Source organism: Cherax quadricarinatus, chromosome 90 (assembly GCF_038502225.1).
Source record: "Cherax quadricarinatus isolate ZL_2023a chromosome 90, ASM3850222v1, whole genome shotgun sequence".
NCBI classification, from domain to species: domain Eukaryota; kingdom Metazoa; phylum Arthropoda; class Malacostraca; order Decapoda; family Parastacidae; genus Cherax; species Cherax quadricarinatus.
Window position 1 is genome coordinate 11,889,576 of NC_091381.1, and position 17,477 is coordinate 11,907,052.

Consider the following 17,477-nt stretch of genomic DNA (forward strand, 5'->3'; position numbering starts at 1 on the left):
GCAATCTCATTATATACCTGGAGTATACCTGGAGAGGATTTCGGGGGTCAACGCCCTCTCGGCTCGGTCTGAGACCAGGCCTCGTCATGGACAGACAACAGAGAACAGAGATGTTACATAGAATTCTGGTCTCAAAATACTCCATGTACAAATTACTCAACACAGGGGACAAAGGATTTCTCAGATCCATGCCAGATTTCTGTAAGTAGAATTAGTCACTGAAAACAAATTTACAATCCAAAATGTACAATTTAATCAAATTAATAATTTGATTAGTGGAATCGTCTTTCATTATGCATGATGCACAACATATTTCAAATTTGTGTTCAGGACCGTATAAACTTGGCATTTTTGTAGACCAGAATAATGGAGGTAGAGTTTGTAAGGGCGATGAGGAGTGTTAAAGGAAGTATAGTCAAAGGTTGTGTAGTAAATCTGTTGCTGTCAATTATTATTATTATAATATAAATGAGGTGCTAAGCCCACTAGGGTCGTACAGCGCTGCAGAATTGAGGGTGTTCCTGGAGCTGAGTAGCCAGGGGTGGAGAGGATAACAAAGGCAGAGTTAGAAAGTGCTGTGAGGAGTCCTAAATGAAGTATTATCAAGGCATGGTCAAAGACGTGCATAGGTCGGGTGAATCAAAGGAGTAAGGCGGATCCCCAATACTAGGGCCGGGCAACGAAATGATACTTGCCGGAGGTGATTCGTGATTATGCAAAAGTTGTCACTATTATGCACCCATGCCAAAACACAACATTAATTAACCCAATAATACACTGCAACCTCTCCAACTTCGTACAACATTCTACCACCAGCCACGCTTATAAAGGTTATGGCAACACACCCATTCACACACTGTAAGCACGCCCGTCCGTTATCACCATCACAACGCACCTTTAAACCACAATTGCGTGCACTCTCACTACAGCACAAACCTCCAGTGGCATCCCACACCCAGAACCCCAACCCCCAGATCCCGTACCAAGGAACGGGCTCCCTCGGGTCACAGCGCCAATGTCCACATAATCACCTTGACCCCCATTTAGTCCCATACACAACTATATTTCTACACTTGGTTCGATAAATCTTCGTTGCTAATATACGATGCCATATTTTCAAATCCTCTCTCTCATATACACTCACATGATAAAAAAAATCCACGACCATGTACGCTGCAGCCCTCACCTCTGTCTTCGACACCCCACCCACATCCAAACTGAGCGCCCTCAAAACTGACATCCTCCTCCCCCCCCCCACCAAAGTTAAAACACGAGTGAACCATCCCCCCCTTAGTCTCTCCAGGTGCTTCCAAAAATACACAACGTGAAAGGCTGTCTCCTCCTCCCCACAAAATCTACAGACTCCATCTTCCACCGCCCTTCTATTCTATAACACCACACTCAATGCCATGATTCCATGTATGAACATGAACATCACCTCATGTTTCCTAGGTTGGACCCTATATGCACAAGTTAGTGCTACCAATGAGGCCTCTATGTGTACCAATAAAGTCCTATATAGCACCCTCACCCTGATCCGTTCTAGCTCCCTTGCCACCATCAACACTCTCAACAACCACTCAATCACAAATTCCTACCCCAAAAAGTCTGCCTAAGCACTTCATACACCTTCCCTAGGCACCCTCCCTTAAAAGCTCTGGCCCACATGACCACCTATTCATCATACACACACATCACCTTCTTATGCAGAGCCAACAGCCCCAAACCCCCTTCTATCACCGGCAACATAACCACCTCCCTCCTCTGCCAATGACACCTTGACGTCCATGAGAATCGAAACACCCTCACTAGAATTCGACCAATCGCCTCCCTCGTGAGAGGTTAAACATTAGCGACATACCATACTTTACTATACAGGACATTGACAACAATAGCCCTCTGCATCACTAATAAATGATACGGTGTCAACCCCTGCAATCTATTCACTACCCTCTCCGAATTAACCTACCTCGCCCTATCCCTACCGCCAGCGTACATTATTCCACAAATCTTTAAAGAACGATCCACATTTGTGACAACCAAGCAACCCCACACCTCACGGTCCTCCCACTCACCCAACCCCACTGTCTTTCATTTACCCACATTTACAACCATACCCATCGCCCTGCCATACATCTCAACTACCCCACCTGGAATGTCCAGCTTCCACAATAATGATACCCAAGAGTTGCACATGTGTCTAATTTATCAACTTGTCGGTTCTGTGAACCATTCATCTACAAACCTGTCAGACACTGCAACTTCTTGGGATCTTAATACTTGGAAATTCTTCGCTTGCTAACCCTTGGGCACGACCTACTTCCACATTGGGCAAATGTGATACCACCTACGTCTGTTGCACCTCTCCTGCCTACGGTTTATAAGCTGCTTCTCCGCCCATATGCCGTATTCTATTCAAGATTGATGGACTGACCACATCGACTCAAGGTTGAGGGACTGATTACCTCATTCTCCTCCTGTTCTTCAAGTTTCTCATATGTATGGACTGATGAAGCCACTGTGTGGTGAAACGTTTCCTCAATAAAGATTCCCAAGAGTTGCACATGTGTCTAATTTATTCACTACCACTGCCGTTGACTGCACCAACCCCAGCCTACCCTCGTCTTTCATCTCATTCAGCAATAGCACCAGTAATGCACACTAAGAGTTCCAATGCTGTACATAAAATTCCACTGGAATCCCATCCAACTCCGGAGATTTACCGTTCACTTTTGCCATCAAGGCTCTCCGAATTTCTCCTTTCTCAATCACCCCACCCCCAACGCCGTCCTGTCACTCTGCCCCAGGTTGCACAGTATTCGCGCACATACTTCCACCAAGTCTCCTTTTCCCACAAATTTTACAACCCAAAAACCTTGATACCACCCATCCACAAACACACCCATCAACTCTGTATTGTGTAAAACCTGCCCTTCCCTGAAGCCTTTGACTTTGCAATATACCTCCAAGCTTGGTATATTAGTTGCCCTCCTCCTCTGCTGCTGCCCCCTAAAAACACCTCCTTTACCGACACCTGTACCCTCACCACATCAAAACACTCATTATGTATTCCTCTAGCCCATTCCTTCAATAGCATACACCCCCGTTACATCCCCCTGCCTGTGAAATTGCCCTAGTCTGTCCTCGTAATAATTTGCCAGCCTGTATTTCATATTATTCACCCTTCTTGCCTATCAGACATAAAACTTACATATCACCAGTTTGGCCACCTCATCCCACCAACACACCAACTCCCCCTACCCACCAACCCCTCTTGCTCCCTCCTCCACCACTCCTCGAAGCCTACCACTGGCTCTTCATCACTTAGCATCCTTGTATTAAATTTCCAATACTCCTCATGTCGCAAGGACAAAGACTCCTACCCCACCTCAGCATTAACCACTCTATGATCGGAATAAGCCACTGTGACGTACTCATCTAACATAATTTCACAAAAGACGTATTATAAATTCGATCCAAATGTGCCCCGTAACCCACCCCCCCCTCACAAAAGTACGATCCAATACAACCACAGTTGTACATCATGCACCAGTTCATTCAGCACTGGTGAATAGTAACCTGCCCCCCCCTCGGTGCAACATCCCCCCTTCTAATTACACAATTTCAATCTCTGCCCACTATAGCCAATGTCAAAAGCCTCAAAAACTTGACTAACTCCTCCCTAATGATTGCATTCTTAACCCGTACATCTGCATCTACTGGCGCATACACACAAACTAAGGACATAGGTTCATTCTGCCAGCTCCCATCCACTCAGAACACTCTCCCATCCCCTCCATTTTCACTATGGTGATATACAAACGGGCTTGCTTCACTCACCAAAATGGCTACACCCTCTTTTAAGCACACAGTAGGTACCGCATATACCACATAACCAGGTACTACGAAATCCTGAACCTCCCTAATGCTGTGCTCCTGTAGAAATACAACATCCACATGATACTGACTTATAAACCTCCCAAGCCAATCACTCTTTGCCTTCACACATAAACCATTCACTTTGATAGTCATACACTGAATGCCGGCAGGTAAGATATTCTCCCACACTGCCCAACACTACCTTTCACGTCTGCACCCTTGCTTGTATGGCTCACTTTACTCCTCACCCCAAGCCCCATTCCAGCGAGGTCTTTAGCTCTCTGCTTATTATGCTTTCCACTCCCAGTACTCTTGGCCACCTCTACCCATGCCTTTTATCCTGGCCTTTATGCAGGCATCAGGACGTCATCCGAATCCAAGGCCGTCGCTGCCCCCTTCCTTATACCCACATCCTCTACGGCACGCATCTCTAGCTCTGCCTCTCGATGTACCTCTACCTCCACATCCTCTAAATGGGTGCCTCCTTTGGGTGCGACTCCCTCATCGTTAGCTAGGGTTGCCTCCTCCACTTCCGCCATCTCTGACACACACTACTTGTAAGCCCTCCACAAATGTCTCCGACGCTTCCCCCTCTGGGTGGAAACATACTCAGTAAAGCCTTTCCCAATTCCTCACCAAGACCAGCTCCCTCAGCCTCCATCCTCAATTGCCTCCGACCATACCCCCACATCCAAAAGTTCATCGGCCTCCTCAGTCGGAACATCTCTATTAGGCTTATCATCTGAGACAGTTATCCCATCACTCCACAACCTTCCGGTTCCACGACCACACGTCGACCACACTTTGGTGCCATATAGTCAAACTCCCCACAAATTCTGGATGTTCGGCGTTGTCCTGCATATGTCACCATTATCTGTTTAAGAAAGTCAGATGAACACATAGGAAGTCACAGCATGTCTTAACGACATCTTCAGGAGGAAAGTTTCTTCCATCAAACCTATATATGCATCATCAACCCACTTCCCCTGTTGGAGATCTGTTTCATCAACCTCAAATGGCACATTCCACAACTTAAGCCAGGTGTAGTGTTTAGACACGTCTTTCAGTACCTGAACAATGTCAGTAACTTCTATTACTATGTCTCGATACTGCTCCACAATTGCCTCGTACACTTGTGTCGTCAGCAACTTCATGAATAGTCGAACTGCCCAATTCAGAGCAACACCATACAACTTTTCATCTGCACTCCCGTACGTGTCCCTCATGATTTTCGGCAATAACACTTAAGACACTTCTGGGGTGATGGCCCCTAGGAACAGCTCAATGCTAGCAGTGTTTACACGTCTGCACAGACCTGATGCCATAATGTCACACCACCAATCACTCAAGTGCAACTCAAGTTATCTTTGTTATCTTCATCGCACACTGACACATCTTAAACATTCGTCACGTTTTTATATTAATCACCACACATCATTAATTTCAATATTAATGTGAAAACTACGCACATTATGTATGTTAATTTACCTTGATTTGTTACTGACAGAGATGCAGAAGATGCATGCAAGGGAAAAGTTCATTAGATAGGAGAGGTGGAAGTATGAATGATTGGTGGTCCCTCCGAGTGGTTGCCAGTCACTTGACTTTTGGCTCCCATCAAATCTGTAAGTATTCATTCCACTCCTACTTAATTTATAATGTCTTTTGGTTAATTTGATTTAAACAAGAGCTTCACTTTTTTTTTAGGTTTGTTCCCCTCATTCTTCCCATCCTGATTTGGACTTACATAGTGTAATGTCATCATTTAATCTTCACCATTTCTTTTAGAGACTGTATGCCTGTTATGTAAGAGATTCCTCGATTGGTGTGTAATTTTGTTTTTCTTTATTTTGGCCTTGATTGTCGGCTCGGGTCATCCAGCACAGGCAAGATAAGAAGGGCAGCACTGATCTTTAAAATGATCTTTATTTCAATCTGGCATCTGTACCTACATTGGTCCCCCTTCCACTTGTAGCCAACTCGCAATCAGGTACACACCATTCTAGCAGCTGTTCCCTAGTTATAACCCCACCAACGCTTCGTAGTGGTTCTCAACTGGTGACTCAACTGCTTCACAAGTGTTGTGGCCGTCAGAGGATCCCAATACCTCTGTTCATCAGAATCTTTACTCGAGTTGGGGTCACTGTCTACTCAATGTGACGACAGTCACATCCACCTGTGCCTATATCCCCCGACACTCGTCACCAAAAGCGGCTCGGCGTTCCAAACCATGATTCAGAGCAACGTGCCCAGAACATCGGCACGGCACAATTCTCCACTACGTATTGTGTATTTATTAACTATGAGATACTAATCACACTATGTAACACAATTTTTGTTCCTGGCAAGTTAGTGTTGTTTTCCAACTCCCTTTATAGCAAAACAATAGAAAATGCCCTTTATTCTCTTTAAACTTTGCTTTTGTGTCTTACAGGATGAATTTTTGACAAAAAAATGGCTAAATTTCAATATTTTTCGCTAGTTTTGGATGTAAAACAAAACGTATAATAAAATTAATAAAATTTACATAAATATTATAAAATTTACACATATTTTATTCTAAACTTTTTGAAACATATTTACAAAGTTAAAAATGAGCAGTATTTCTATATTTGCGAACATGCAACAAATCACTTTCCCGGTTAAGCCTCCAAATGTAGTCTCCCCTCATGTTTTCGTTATAAGATCTCTGATATCTGTATTCAAAGTCCATTATATATTGGTGGAAGCGCTCCCCTTGCTCCTCTGAGTATGCTCCCATATTCTCCTTGAAATTGTCAAGATGAGCATCAAGGATATGGACCTTAAGGGACATCCTACAGCCCATCTGACCATAGCATTTTACCAAGGTCTCAACAATTGGAAACAATTTGCTAGTAGTATAAGAATGGTATACACCAGGGACAAGATTAAAATTACTGCAACTACTACTACAACTAACCCATCCCTTTCGGTATGACCTACTTCCACTGGGGAATCCCGCCTACCAGTAACTATGCCCTCGTCTGCTACCCGTCCCTTTTCACCCGAAGTTAGTACACATTCGTCAACCTTCTTGCTTGTGCTCCAGAATCTTCACGACTACGGTGCTCTTCACACCACCTCCAAGGCTGAGGGACTAATTACCTCAAATTTTGTATATAGTTCTACTGTCTTCAGATTGTGTCCTAGAGTTTTTATTGATAAAGCCACTGGATGGCGAAACGTCTACAATAAAGATAACCAGATGTTGCACATGTGTCTTAATTTTCAATTTGCTAGTAGTTTAAAAACAAAATGGGTGCACCATTAACCGTTGTTAAATTGAAAAACTGTTCTTCGGGGATAATAATACATCTATCGAAATAAAAAATAGTTGTGCATAATCACCAAAATGCAAATATACTAAACTTCTTGTACCACCAGTAAAGTCGTACGAGAAATTTCCCACCTAAAAAGAAAGAAATAAAAGACACAATACACATTTCAAATTTATTATCAAATAAAAAAATATCAAAATAATAAGAGAAAGTTCCTACCAATGTGAAAGAACGAGGTACATAAACATAACACAACGTGGAAGACTATTGTATCTTGCATTTCACATTTATTTTCTGTGCAGGTTGTTCAGTCTCGTCTTCTCTGGACATTCCTACTTCCTCTGGAACACACTGCTGTATAGCCCTTGTGGCTTAGCGCTTCTTTTTGATTATAATAATAATAATCTGGAACACACTCGTCTTCACAGTCAACGTTGATTCTACTTCACTTTCTGAGTCTTCATCTGTGTCAACAACCGTATTCTTGTATTGGACTTTTGAGCTATACAACATCTTGTTAGTTAACTGAAAAGACCAGGAAACATAATATGAGTGTTAACATACAAGAAATGTTCGCAAATTTTCATTGTATACACCATTATGTATGATGGCGCTGAGCACAAGATGGAGTGTGGTATCTCAGGCTGAATGAGAAATTTTCTTTAACTTTGGCATATTGAAATTTAACTCAAGCGGAATCCACACTTCTAAATGAAGTTTACGTCTTTATATTTGCATTGAAGACAGAGACAGATACTCACCGACATTCTACAGTGGAAAAATCTTCAGAAATAAGGGCTCTAGGAGCAGAAAAACACGCTGCTACAAGCCAGACACCGAACGTATTTACATTAGGTTCCCCCGACAAATGGAATGCGCAACCAGATGTTTACGTCATAGCTCATGCTTCTCCTTCAAGCATTCCCATTGGTCAGGAATATAGGACACGAAGCCAGAACTGGTTCTCATCGTGAATATGGAAATGGCATACAAGACCGACAGGTTGATGAGTAAGACACATATGCAGTAGTTAGATATCTATATTTCGAAACGTTTCGCCTACGTTTCGCCTTCAGTCTTATACAGAAGAGTTAGTAGAAACAATGATGTGAGGACGATGTAATCAGTTCATCACACTTAAAGATGTAGTTTTGGGGTTGGTGAACATTCTTGCACGGTGCCATCTTTAAATGCATTATTTCATATGTCACTCAGTTTACCCTTACACCAGTCTACCACTTGAAGTCTAGCCTAGAAAGGTATAAACAAAATAACCAGGAAAAAGATAATGATATCATGAATAATTCTGGCTGTTGACAGAATATCGCGTGGCCGAACGGGCCAAACCCACCACAACCCTCCTATTCAACTTAAGTAGCATAACATACATACACATACATACACACACACACACACACACACACACACACACACACACACACACACACACACACACACACACACACACACACACACACACATTATATATATATATATATATATATATATATATATATATATATATATATATATATATATATATATATACATATATGCTTAGCAATTCGCAAACAGGCGAAATTATATACAAACATTGTCTCTACTTCCACAGCAGGATTCGAACCTGCTAACTCTGTATCAGAGTCCACAGTACTTTACCACGGAGCTCAAAACGAGCTTGGTGCCCGGTTGTATGGTACCGGGGGAATAGGGAAACATCGCTCAGCATCGGCTAAGCGCCCATACTTATCGCGGGTCTAGCTCCGTGGTAAAGTACTGTGGACTCTGATACAGAGTTAGCAGGTTCGATTCCTGCTGTGGACGTGTCCCTAGTCCACTATATATACGTATATATATATATATATATATATATATATATATATATATATATATATATATATATATATATATATATATATATATATATATACATATATGCATAGCAATTCGCAAACAGGCGAAATTATATACAAACATTGTCTCTACTTCCACAGCAGGATTCGAACCTGCTAACTCTGTATCAGAGTCCACAGTACTTTACCACGGAGCTCAAAACGAGCTTGGTGCCCGGTTGTATGGTACCGGGGGAATAGGGAAACATCGCTCAGCATCGGCTAAGCGCCCATACTTATCGCGGGTCTAGCTCCGTGGTAAAGTACTGTGGACTCTGATACAGAGTTAGCAGGTTCGATTCCTGCTGTGGACGTGTCCCTAGTCCACTATATATACGTATATATATATATATATATATATATATATATATATATATGTGTGTGTGTGTGTGAGTATATATATATATATATATATATATATATATATATATATATATATATATATATATATATATATAATCATTTACCAAAGTGCGGCAGGCCAGGATTCGGACCCACGACACATTTTCCCGCCTGAAGAGACCACATAACGTACGTACATGTTACCTTACCATCTGAACCATCGAAATAAATGGTATAAAATACCGACACAATGGAAATATAAACACAAATGCAGTATAATGTGATCCTTTATTGACAACGTTTCACCCACACAGTGGGCTTTTTCAAGTCACACACGGATCTACCTGGGGTTGGAAGGTACGAGAGTATTTATAGGCATGTTCAGAATGTTGAGGTCAGGTGGAGAATGCTGCATCTGATGATCTACCAGCTGGGGTTATAGAGTCTTGGGTAGCTTGGCAGGGGTATTGGACAAGTTGTGAGTACACCTTCTGCAGTGTTCTATGTTCTTATGTGGGATAGCGATGAAGAAGTTTCTTGGCGAGTGGTTCAGCTATGTTATAGAAGCCATTGTTCTGGTTGAAATTGTTGGTTGTAGAGATGAGCGATGATTCCAGGATTCTTCTGTATTGAGTGTTGTCTTCTGTGGCTATAAGTCTTGAGTTTCTGTAGTTAATTAAATGGTTGTGTGAATTGCGATGTTGTACACAGGCATTCCTTGTATCGTCAGTCCTGCTTGCATATTGGTGTTCTGAAATACGTGTTTGGAGGTCTCTTGATGTTTCGCCCACATATAATTTGTTGCAGTCATTACAAGGGATTATGTATACCCCTGCAGAGGATGGAGGCTTGTCCTGTCTACTACTGGTGATGTCCTTGATGGTCATGGTTGTGGAGGTAGATACTTGGAATGATGTTTTCGCAAAGATGTTGGAAACATGTTTGGCAATGGAGTTGGTTGGGAGGAGTATGTATCTCTTCTCGGCAGTGTCTTCTCTGGGTGTGTTGAAGATGTTTAATGCCCGCCGTCTGCAGTCTCTGATGAAGTGACGAGGATAGTGGAGTTTAGAAAATACTTGTTCAATTATAGTGCATTCTTCCTCAAGGAACTCATTGCTGCAGATTCTGAGTGCACGTAGGAAAAAGCCTATAATTACACCACGTTTAGTTTTGGTGTCGTGGTGAGAGTAGAAGTGGAGAAGATCGTTTTGGTTGGTGGGTTTTCGATAGACTTTAAAACGAAGTTCGTGGTCAGCTTTGCAGAGCAGAACATCAAGGAAAGGAAGAGTGTTGTCGACTTCTTCTTCAAGTGTGAACTGGATTGAAGGCTCGACCTGGTTGAGCTTGTCTTGGAGAGCTTGAACGTTGAAGCGTTTAGGAGTTATGAGGAGAATGTCGTCAACATAATGGAGCCAGGTGACAGACGAAGGAATAATGGTGGAGAAACGTTTGGCTTCTAGATGTTCCATGTATAGGTTCGCCAGGACTGCACTGAGTGGCGAACCCATGGGTAGTCCAAAAGTCTGCTGAAAGAGGTGATTTTCGAAAGAGAAACACGTAAAGCCAACACATAGTTCAACAAGGTCGATGAAATCGCTGGCTGGAATGGGAAGATCAAGTGAATCGTCAATTTTCCTGCCCGAGAGATCGATGGCTTGTGTAGTAGGTACTTTGGTGAATAGGGAAGTCACGTCAAGGCTGGAAGAAACTTCTGCACACCATGCCCAGCAACCCCAGACCTGCCAGAATGTACGGCCTGCCAAAAACTCACAAGCCTGGTATCCCACTGAGGCCCATATCCTCGGGAATAGGCAGTGCTCCCCACCAGCTCTCAGGAATTCTCGCAAAACACCTCTCTAAACTCTTGGGCACTATCAGTCCAGCACATCTCAAACACTCGGGTGATCTTCTCAACCGCATTCGCAACATCAACATCAGGAACAAGAAACTTTCCAGCCTTGACGTGACTTCCCTATTCACCAAAGTACCTACTACACAAGCCATCGATCTCTTGGGCAGGAAAATTGACGATTCACTTGATCTTCCCATTCCAGCCAGCGATTTCATCGACCTTGTTGAACTATGTGTTGGCTTTACGTGTTTCTCTTTCGAAAATCACCTCTTTCAGCAGACTTTTGGACTACCCATGGGTTCGCCACTCAGTGCAGTCCTGGCGAACCTATACATGGAACATCTAGAAGCCAAACGTTTCTCCACCATTATTCCTTCGTCTGTCACCTGGCTCCATTATGTTGACGACATTCTCCTCATAACTCCTAAACGCTTCAACGTTCAAGCTCTCCAAGACAAGCTCAACCAGGTCGAGCCTTCAATCCAGTTCACACTTGAAGAAGAAGTCTACAACACTCTTCCTTTCCTTGATGTTCTGCTCTGCAAAGCTGACCACGAACTTCGTTTTAAAGTCTATCGAAAACCCACCAACCAAAACGATCTTCTCCACTTCTACTCTCACCACGACACCAAAACTAAACGTGGTGTAATTATAGGCTTTTTCCTACGTGCACTCAGAATCTGCAGCAATGAGTTCCTTGAGGAAGAATGCACTATAATTGAACAAGTATTTTCTAAACTCCACTATCCTCGTCACTTCATCAGAGACTGCAGACGGCGGGCATTAAACATCTTCAACACACCCAGAGAAGACACTGCCGAGAAGAGATACATACTCCTCCCAACCAACTCCATTGCCAAACATGTTTCCAACATCTTTGCGAAAACATCATTCCAAGTATCTACCTCCACAACCATGACCATCAAGGACATCACCAGTAGTAGACAGGACAAGCCTCCATCCTCTGCAGGGGTATACATAATCCCTTGTAATGACTGCAACAAATTATATGTGGGCGAAACATCAAGAGACCTCCAAACACGTATTTCAGAACACCAATATGCAAGCAGGACTGACGATACAAGGAATGCCTGTGTACAACATCGCAATTCACACAACCATTTAATTAACTACAGAAACTCAAGACTTATAGCCACAGAAGACAACACTCAATACAGAAGAATCCTGGAATCATCGCTCATCTCTACAACCAACAATTTCAACCAGAACAATGGCTTCTATAACATAGCTGAACCACTCGCCAAGAAACTTCTTCATCGCTATCCCACATAAGAACATAGAACACTGCAGAAGGTGTACTCACAACTTGTCCAATACCCCTGCCAAGCTACCCAAGACTCTATAACCCCAGCTGGTAGATCATCAGATGCAGCATTCTCCACCTGACCTCAACATTCTGAACATGCCTATAAATACTCTCGTACCTTCCAACCCCAGGTAGATCCGTGTGTGACTTGAAAAAGCCCACTGTGTGGGTGAAACGTTGTCAATAAAGGATCACATTATACTGCATTTGTGTTTATATTTCCATCTGAACCATCGGTCCTACAAACAACATGAGCCTATCGAACTAGGTTTTTTTCATGTTGCGAGGACACTCGTTTAGATCTATGCTCAAGGATAAATGTCAGCCCCCTCCTGTTTGAATACCCGCTTCCTCAAGCATTCTATATAGCAAAGAAACCACGAAACAAGTGGTTTTGAATCATTTACCAAACTGCGGCAGGCTAGGGTTGGACACTATGTGTCGTGGGGTCGAATCCTGGCCTGCTGCAGTTTGGTTACTGATTTACAATAATTTAACAATAAACAATAATTTAATAATAATTTAATAATAGACAAACACAATATCTTTTTTTCGTTAGGTTCAGAATGATTTTTGCGAAATTATTGTGTACCCAAATTTTGGCTTGCCTTATTCGGCAAGAAGAGCTTTTCTATTTAAGCCAAAATTGCAAGTTTTACCTATTTGGCACGACTATGTAAAACTAGATGATTTTTCCCCATACCCCGAACCACCAGGCTTGTTTTCAAAGTTATTTCATCAAAATCCTGCTACATGCATTGAACAACGAAAGGAATTTGAAATGCTTAAGTTACCCAATACCCCGGAGCACCAGGCTTGCTTTCAAAGTTATTGCATCAAGATCCGGCTAGGAGGCCATACTTATCTGGAGTCTGGCTTCGTGGTAAAGTACTGCGTACTCTGATAAATGATACAGAGTTTGCAGGTTCGAGTCCTGCTGTAGCTGAAGAGATAATGTTTGCAAATAACTTCGCGTGTTTGTGAAATGTTAAAATATATATATAGATATATATATATATATATATATATATATATATATATATATATATATATATATATATATATACTACCATCATGTAAAACAGTTGAGGGATTCCTGTTTCACACTCACTTGGCAGGATAGTAGTACCTCACTGGGTGGTTGCTGTCTACCAGCTGGTATTCTTTTTTCTGTCTTATAAACACGCAGGATAACTGGTATATCTTGCTGCTTCTAATTACACATAGGTCACGCACACAGACATGCACATACATATATATACATATACACATTAAGGTTTTTCTTCTTAATAGCTCTTGTTCCTGTTTATTTTCTATAGTCTCCCTGGAGAAGTGGAAAAGAATCTTTCCTCCGTAAGCCATGTGTGTCGTATGAGGCGATTAAAATGCCGGGAGTAATGGGCTAGTAACCCCTTCTCCTGTAGAAAATATTAAAAAAGTGTAGAAGAAAAACTTTATAGAGCTGGGACGCTTGAATGTTCGTGGATGTAGTGCGGATGATAAGCAAGAGATGATTGCTAAGATTATGAAAAAAAAAGACGTTGGATGTCCTATTTATAAGCGAAACAAAGCTGAAGAAGGTTGGTGAGTTTCAGTGGGGAGAAATAAATGGGATTAAGTCAACAGCATGTGAGAGTTAGAGCTGAGGAAGGGATAGCAATAATGTTGAAGGATCATTAATGGAAGGAGAAGATGGAATATAAATGTATAAATTGAAGGATTATGTTGATTAAAATTAGGGTTGGTTACTAAAAATGGGTCATGATAAGTGTGTATGCACTTGGCGAAGAGAGGAGTGTAGAGGAGAGAGAGAGAGATTTTGGGAGATGTTAAGTGAGTGTGTAGGAACTTTTGAATCAAGTGAGAGAGTAACTGTGGAAGGGGACCTAAATAATCAAGTAGGAGAAATATTTAAAGAGGGTAAGTTAGGTAAGTTTGGGTTGCAAGGTGTAAATGATAATTGGGGCCCTTTGATTGAACTTTGTATAGAAAGGGGTTTGGTTGCAGGTAATACACATTTTGAGAAAAGGAGGATAAATATGAATACAAGATGTGACGCAGGGGTTAATGACAGTAGTTTGTTGGACTACTTATTGCTAGATAAAAGACTGTTGAGTAGACTTCAAGATGTAGACTTTTATAGAGGGGCCACGGATATATAAGATCATTTTTCTTTGTTGTAGCTACAGTGAGAGTAAAAGGTAGATGAGAAATGGAAGCAGCAGGTAAGAGAGCGGTAAAGGTTTATAAGCTAATGGAGGAGGCAGTTAGGGTAAGATATGCCCAACTATTGGAGGAGAGACGGAGTGAAGATAATATAGGCAATGGGCTTGAATATGTATGGGGGAGGTTTAAGAACATAGTGTTAGAATGTTCAGCAGAAGTTTGTGGTTACAGGAAAGTGGGTGCGGGAGGGAAGAAGAACTATTGGTGGATTGGTGAAGTAAAAAGAGTGCACAAATAACCCGCACATAGAAGAGAGGAGCTTACGACGACGTTTCGGTCCGAATTGGACCATTTACAAAGTCACACTAACGAAAAGGAGAGAAAGAGGGAGTGACTTTGTGACTTTGTAAATGGTCCAAGTAGGACCGAAACGTCGTCGCAAGTTCCTCTCTTCTATGTGCGGGTTATTTGTGTATCGTTCCAGTCACGGTATTGTGCCTTTTTTTTTTTTTTGTTATTTAAAGAGAGTAGTAAGTGAGAAAAAGTTAGCTTATGAGAGGTTTTTACGAAGCAGAAGTGATGCAAGGAGGGAGAAGCATGTGGAGAGGAAAAGAGAGGTTAAGAGAGTGGTGAAGCAATGTAATAAGAGCGCAAATGAGAGAGTGGGTGAAATGTTATCAACAAATTTTGTTGAAAATTAGAAAAAGTTGTGGAGTGAGATTAATAAGTTGAGGAAACCTAGGGAACAAATGGATTTGACAGCTAAAAAAGAAGAGAAGAGTTATTAAATAGACAGAGGTATCAGAAAGATGGAAGGAATATTTTGAACAATTGTTAAATGTTGATGAAGGGAAGCTGTGATTTCGAGTATACCTGGAGGATACCTGGAGTGGGTTTAGAGGATCAACTTCCGCGCGGCCCGTTCCAAGACCAGGCCACGAGATGGATCAGGGTCTGATCAACCAGGTTGTTACTGCTAGGCAAGGAGGAATAACATCTTGTAGGAGTGAGGAGGAGCGAGATGTAAGTGTGGGGGAAGTTCGTGAGGCAGTAGGTAGAATGAAAGGGGGATAAAGTGGCTGGGATTGATGGGTTATAGATAGAAACGTTAAAAGCATGTGGGGATATAGTTTTGGAGTGGTTGATGCTATTATTTAATAAATGTATGGAAGAGAGTAAGGTACCTAGGTATTGGCAGAGAGCATGCATAGTTCCTTTGTGTAAAGGCAGAGTGAACAAAAGAGGGGAATAAGCCTGTTGAGTATACCTGGCAAAGTGTATTGTAGAGTTATTATTGAAAGAATTAAGAGTAAGATGGAGAGTAGGATAGCAGATGAACAAGGAGGCTTTAGGAAAGGTAGGGGGTGTGTGGACCAGGTGTTTGCCGTGAAACGTTTAAGTTAACAGTATTTAGATATGGGTAAAGAGGTTTTTGTGGTATTTATGGATTTGGAAAAAGCTTGTAACAAGGGGGTAATGTGGCAGATGTTGCAAATGTATAGAATAGGAGGTAGGTTTTAGAAAGCAGTGAAAAGTTTTTACTAGGATAGTGAAGCTTAGGATAGAGTATATAGTAGAGAGGGAGATTATTTCCTAGTAAAAATAGGCTATAGACAATGATGTGTGATGTCACCATGGTTGGTCAATATATTTATAGTTGGGGTTGTAAGAGAAGTGAATTCTTGTTAGTTGGCAAGAGGTTTGTAGTTAAAAGATAAAGAACACAAAGCAGGAGTCGTCACAGTTGCTCTTTTCCTGATGACACTGTGCTTTTGGGAGATTCTGAAGAGAAGTTACAGAGATTGGTGGATGAGTTTGGTAGGGTATGTAAAATTAAATTGAAAGAGTATATAGGAAAGAGTAAGGTGAGGATAACAAAAAATTAGGTAATGTAAGACTGGATATCAGGTTGGAGGTAGAGAGTATGGAGGAGGTGAATGTATTCTGATATTTAGAAGAGGATGTGTCAGCAGATGGGTCTATGAAAGATGAGGAGAAACATTAAATTGACGAGGGGAAAAAGGTGAGTGGTGCACTGAGGAGTCTGTTGAGACAAAGAACTTTGTCCATCGAAGCATAGAAGGGAATGTATGAGAGTATAGTTATATCAACGCTCTTATATGGGTGTGAAGCATGGGTGGTGAATGTCGCAACAAGGAGAAGGTTGGAGGCAGTGGAGATATCGTGTCTGAGGGCAATGTGTGGTGTGAATATAATGTAATAAAGTTGGTAGAATTACCGACAATATGTAAAGTAAAAGGACACAAGTGCAACTAATGTGGCATTTTATTGTGGCAACGTTTCGCTCTCCAGGAGCTTTGTCAAGCCGTTGACAAAGCTCCTGGAGAGTGAATATAATTCAGAGAATTTATAAAGGTGATAAAGGCGATAAAGGAGGTTTTGTGTGCAAGCATGTGTGAGCGTGTTACATAGAAGCAAATGGAGACAAATGGTTATTAGGACATGACATGGTAATATTTATGAAGGGATTCAGGGAAACTGACAGGCCGGACTTGAGTCCTGGAGATGGGAGGTACAGTGCCTGCAGTCTGAAGGAGGGGTGTTAATGTTGCAATTTTATAACTGCAGTGTAAGCATGCCTCTGGCAAGACAGTGATAGAGTGAATGATGGTGAATGTTTTTATTTTCCAGGCCACCCTATCTTGGTGGGAAACGGCTGAAGTGTTAATACAAAAATAAATATGAATAGACTAAATGGT

The 17,477-nt window shown here is 41.9% G+C and overlaps 1 protein-coding gene across 1 annotated transcript in view; it reads right to left on the bottom strand.

Moving 5' to 3' along the window:
- Positions 1-17,477, bottom strand: part of LOC128693278 (uncharacterized) — a 586,781-nt gene that overhangs the window by 237,284 nt on the left and 332,020 nt on the right. The window contains exons 10-13 of the mRNA XM_070104248.1: positions 7,595-7,703; positions 4,950-5,044; positions 4,651-4,734; positions 3,841-3,936 (exon numbers count right to left, since the gene is read on the bottom strand). Coding sequence (XP_069960349.1) covers positions 3,841-3,936; positions 4,651-4,734; positions 4,950-5,044; positions 7,595-7,703 — 384 coding nt within the window. The remainder of the gene's footprint in view (positions 1-3,840; positions 3,937-4,650; positions 4,735-4,949; positions 5,045-7,594; positions 7,704-17,477) is intronic.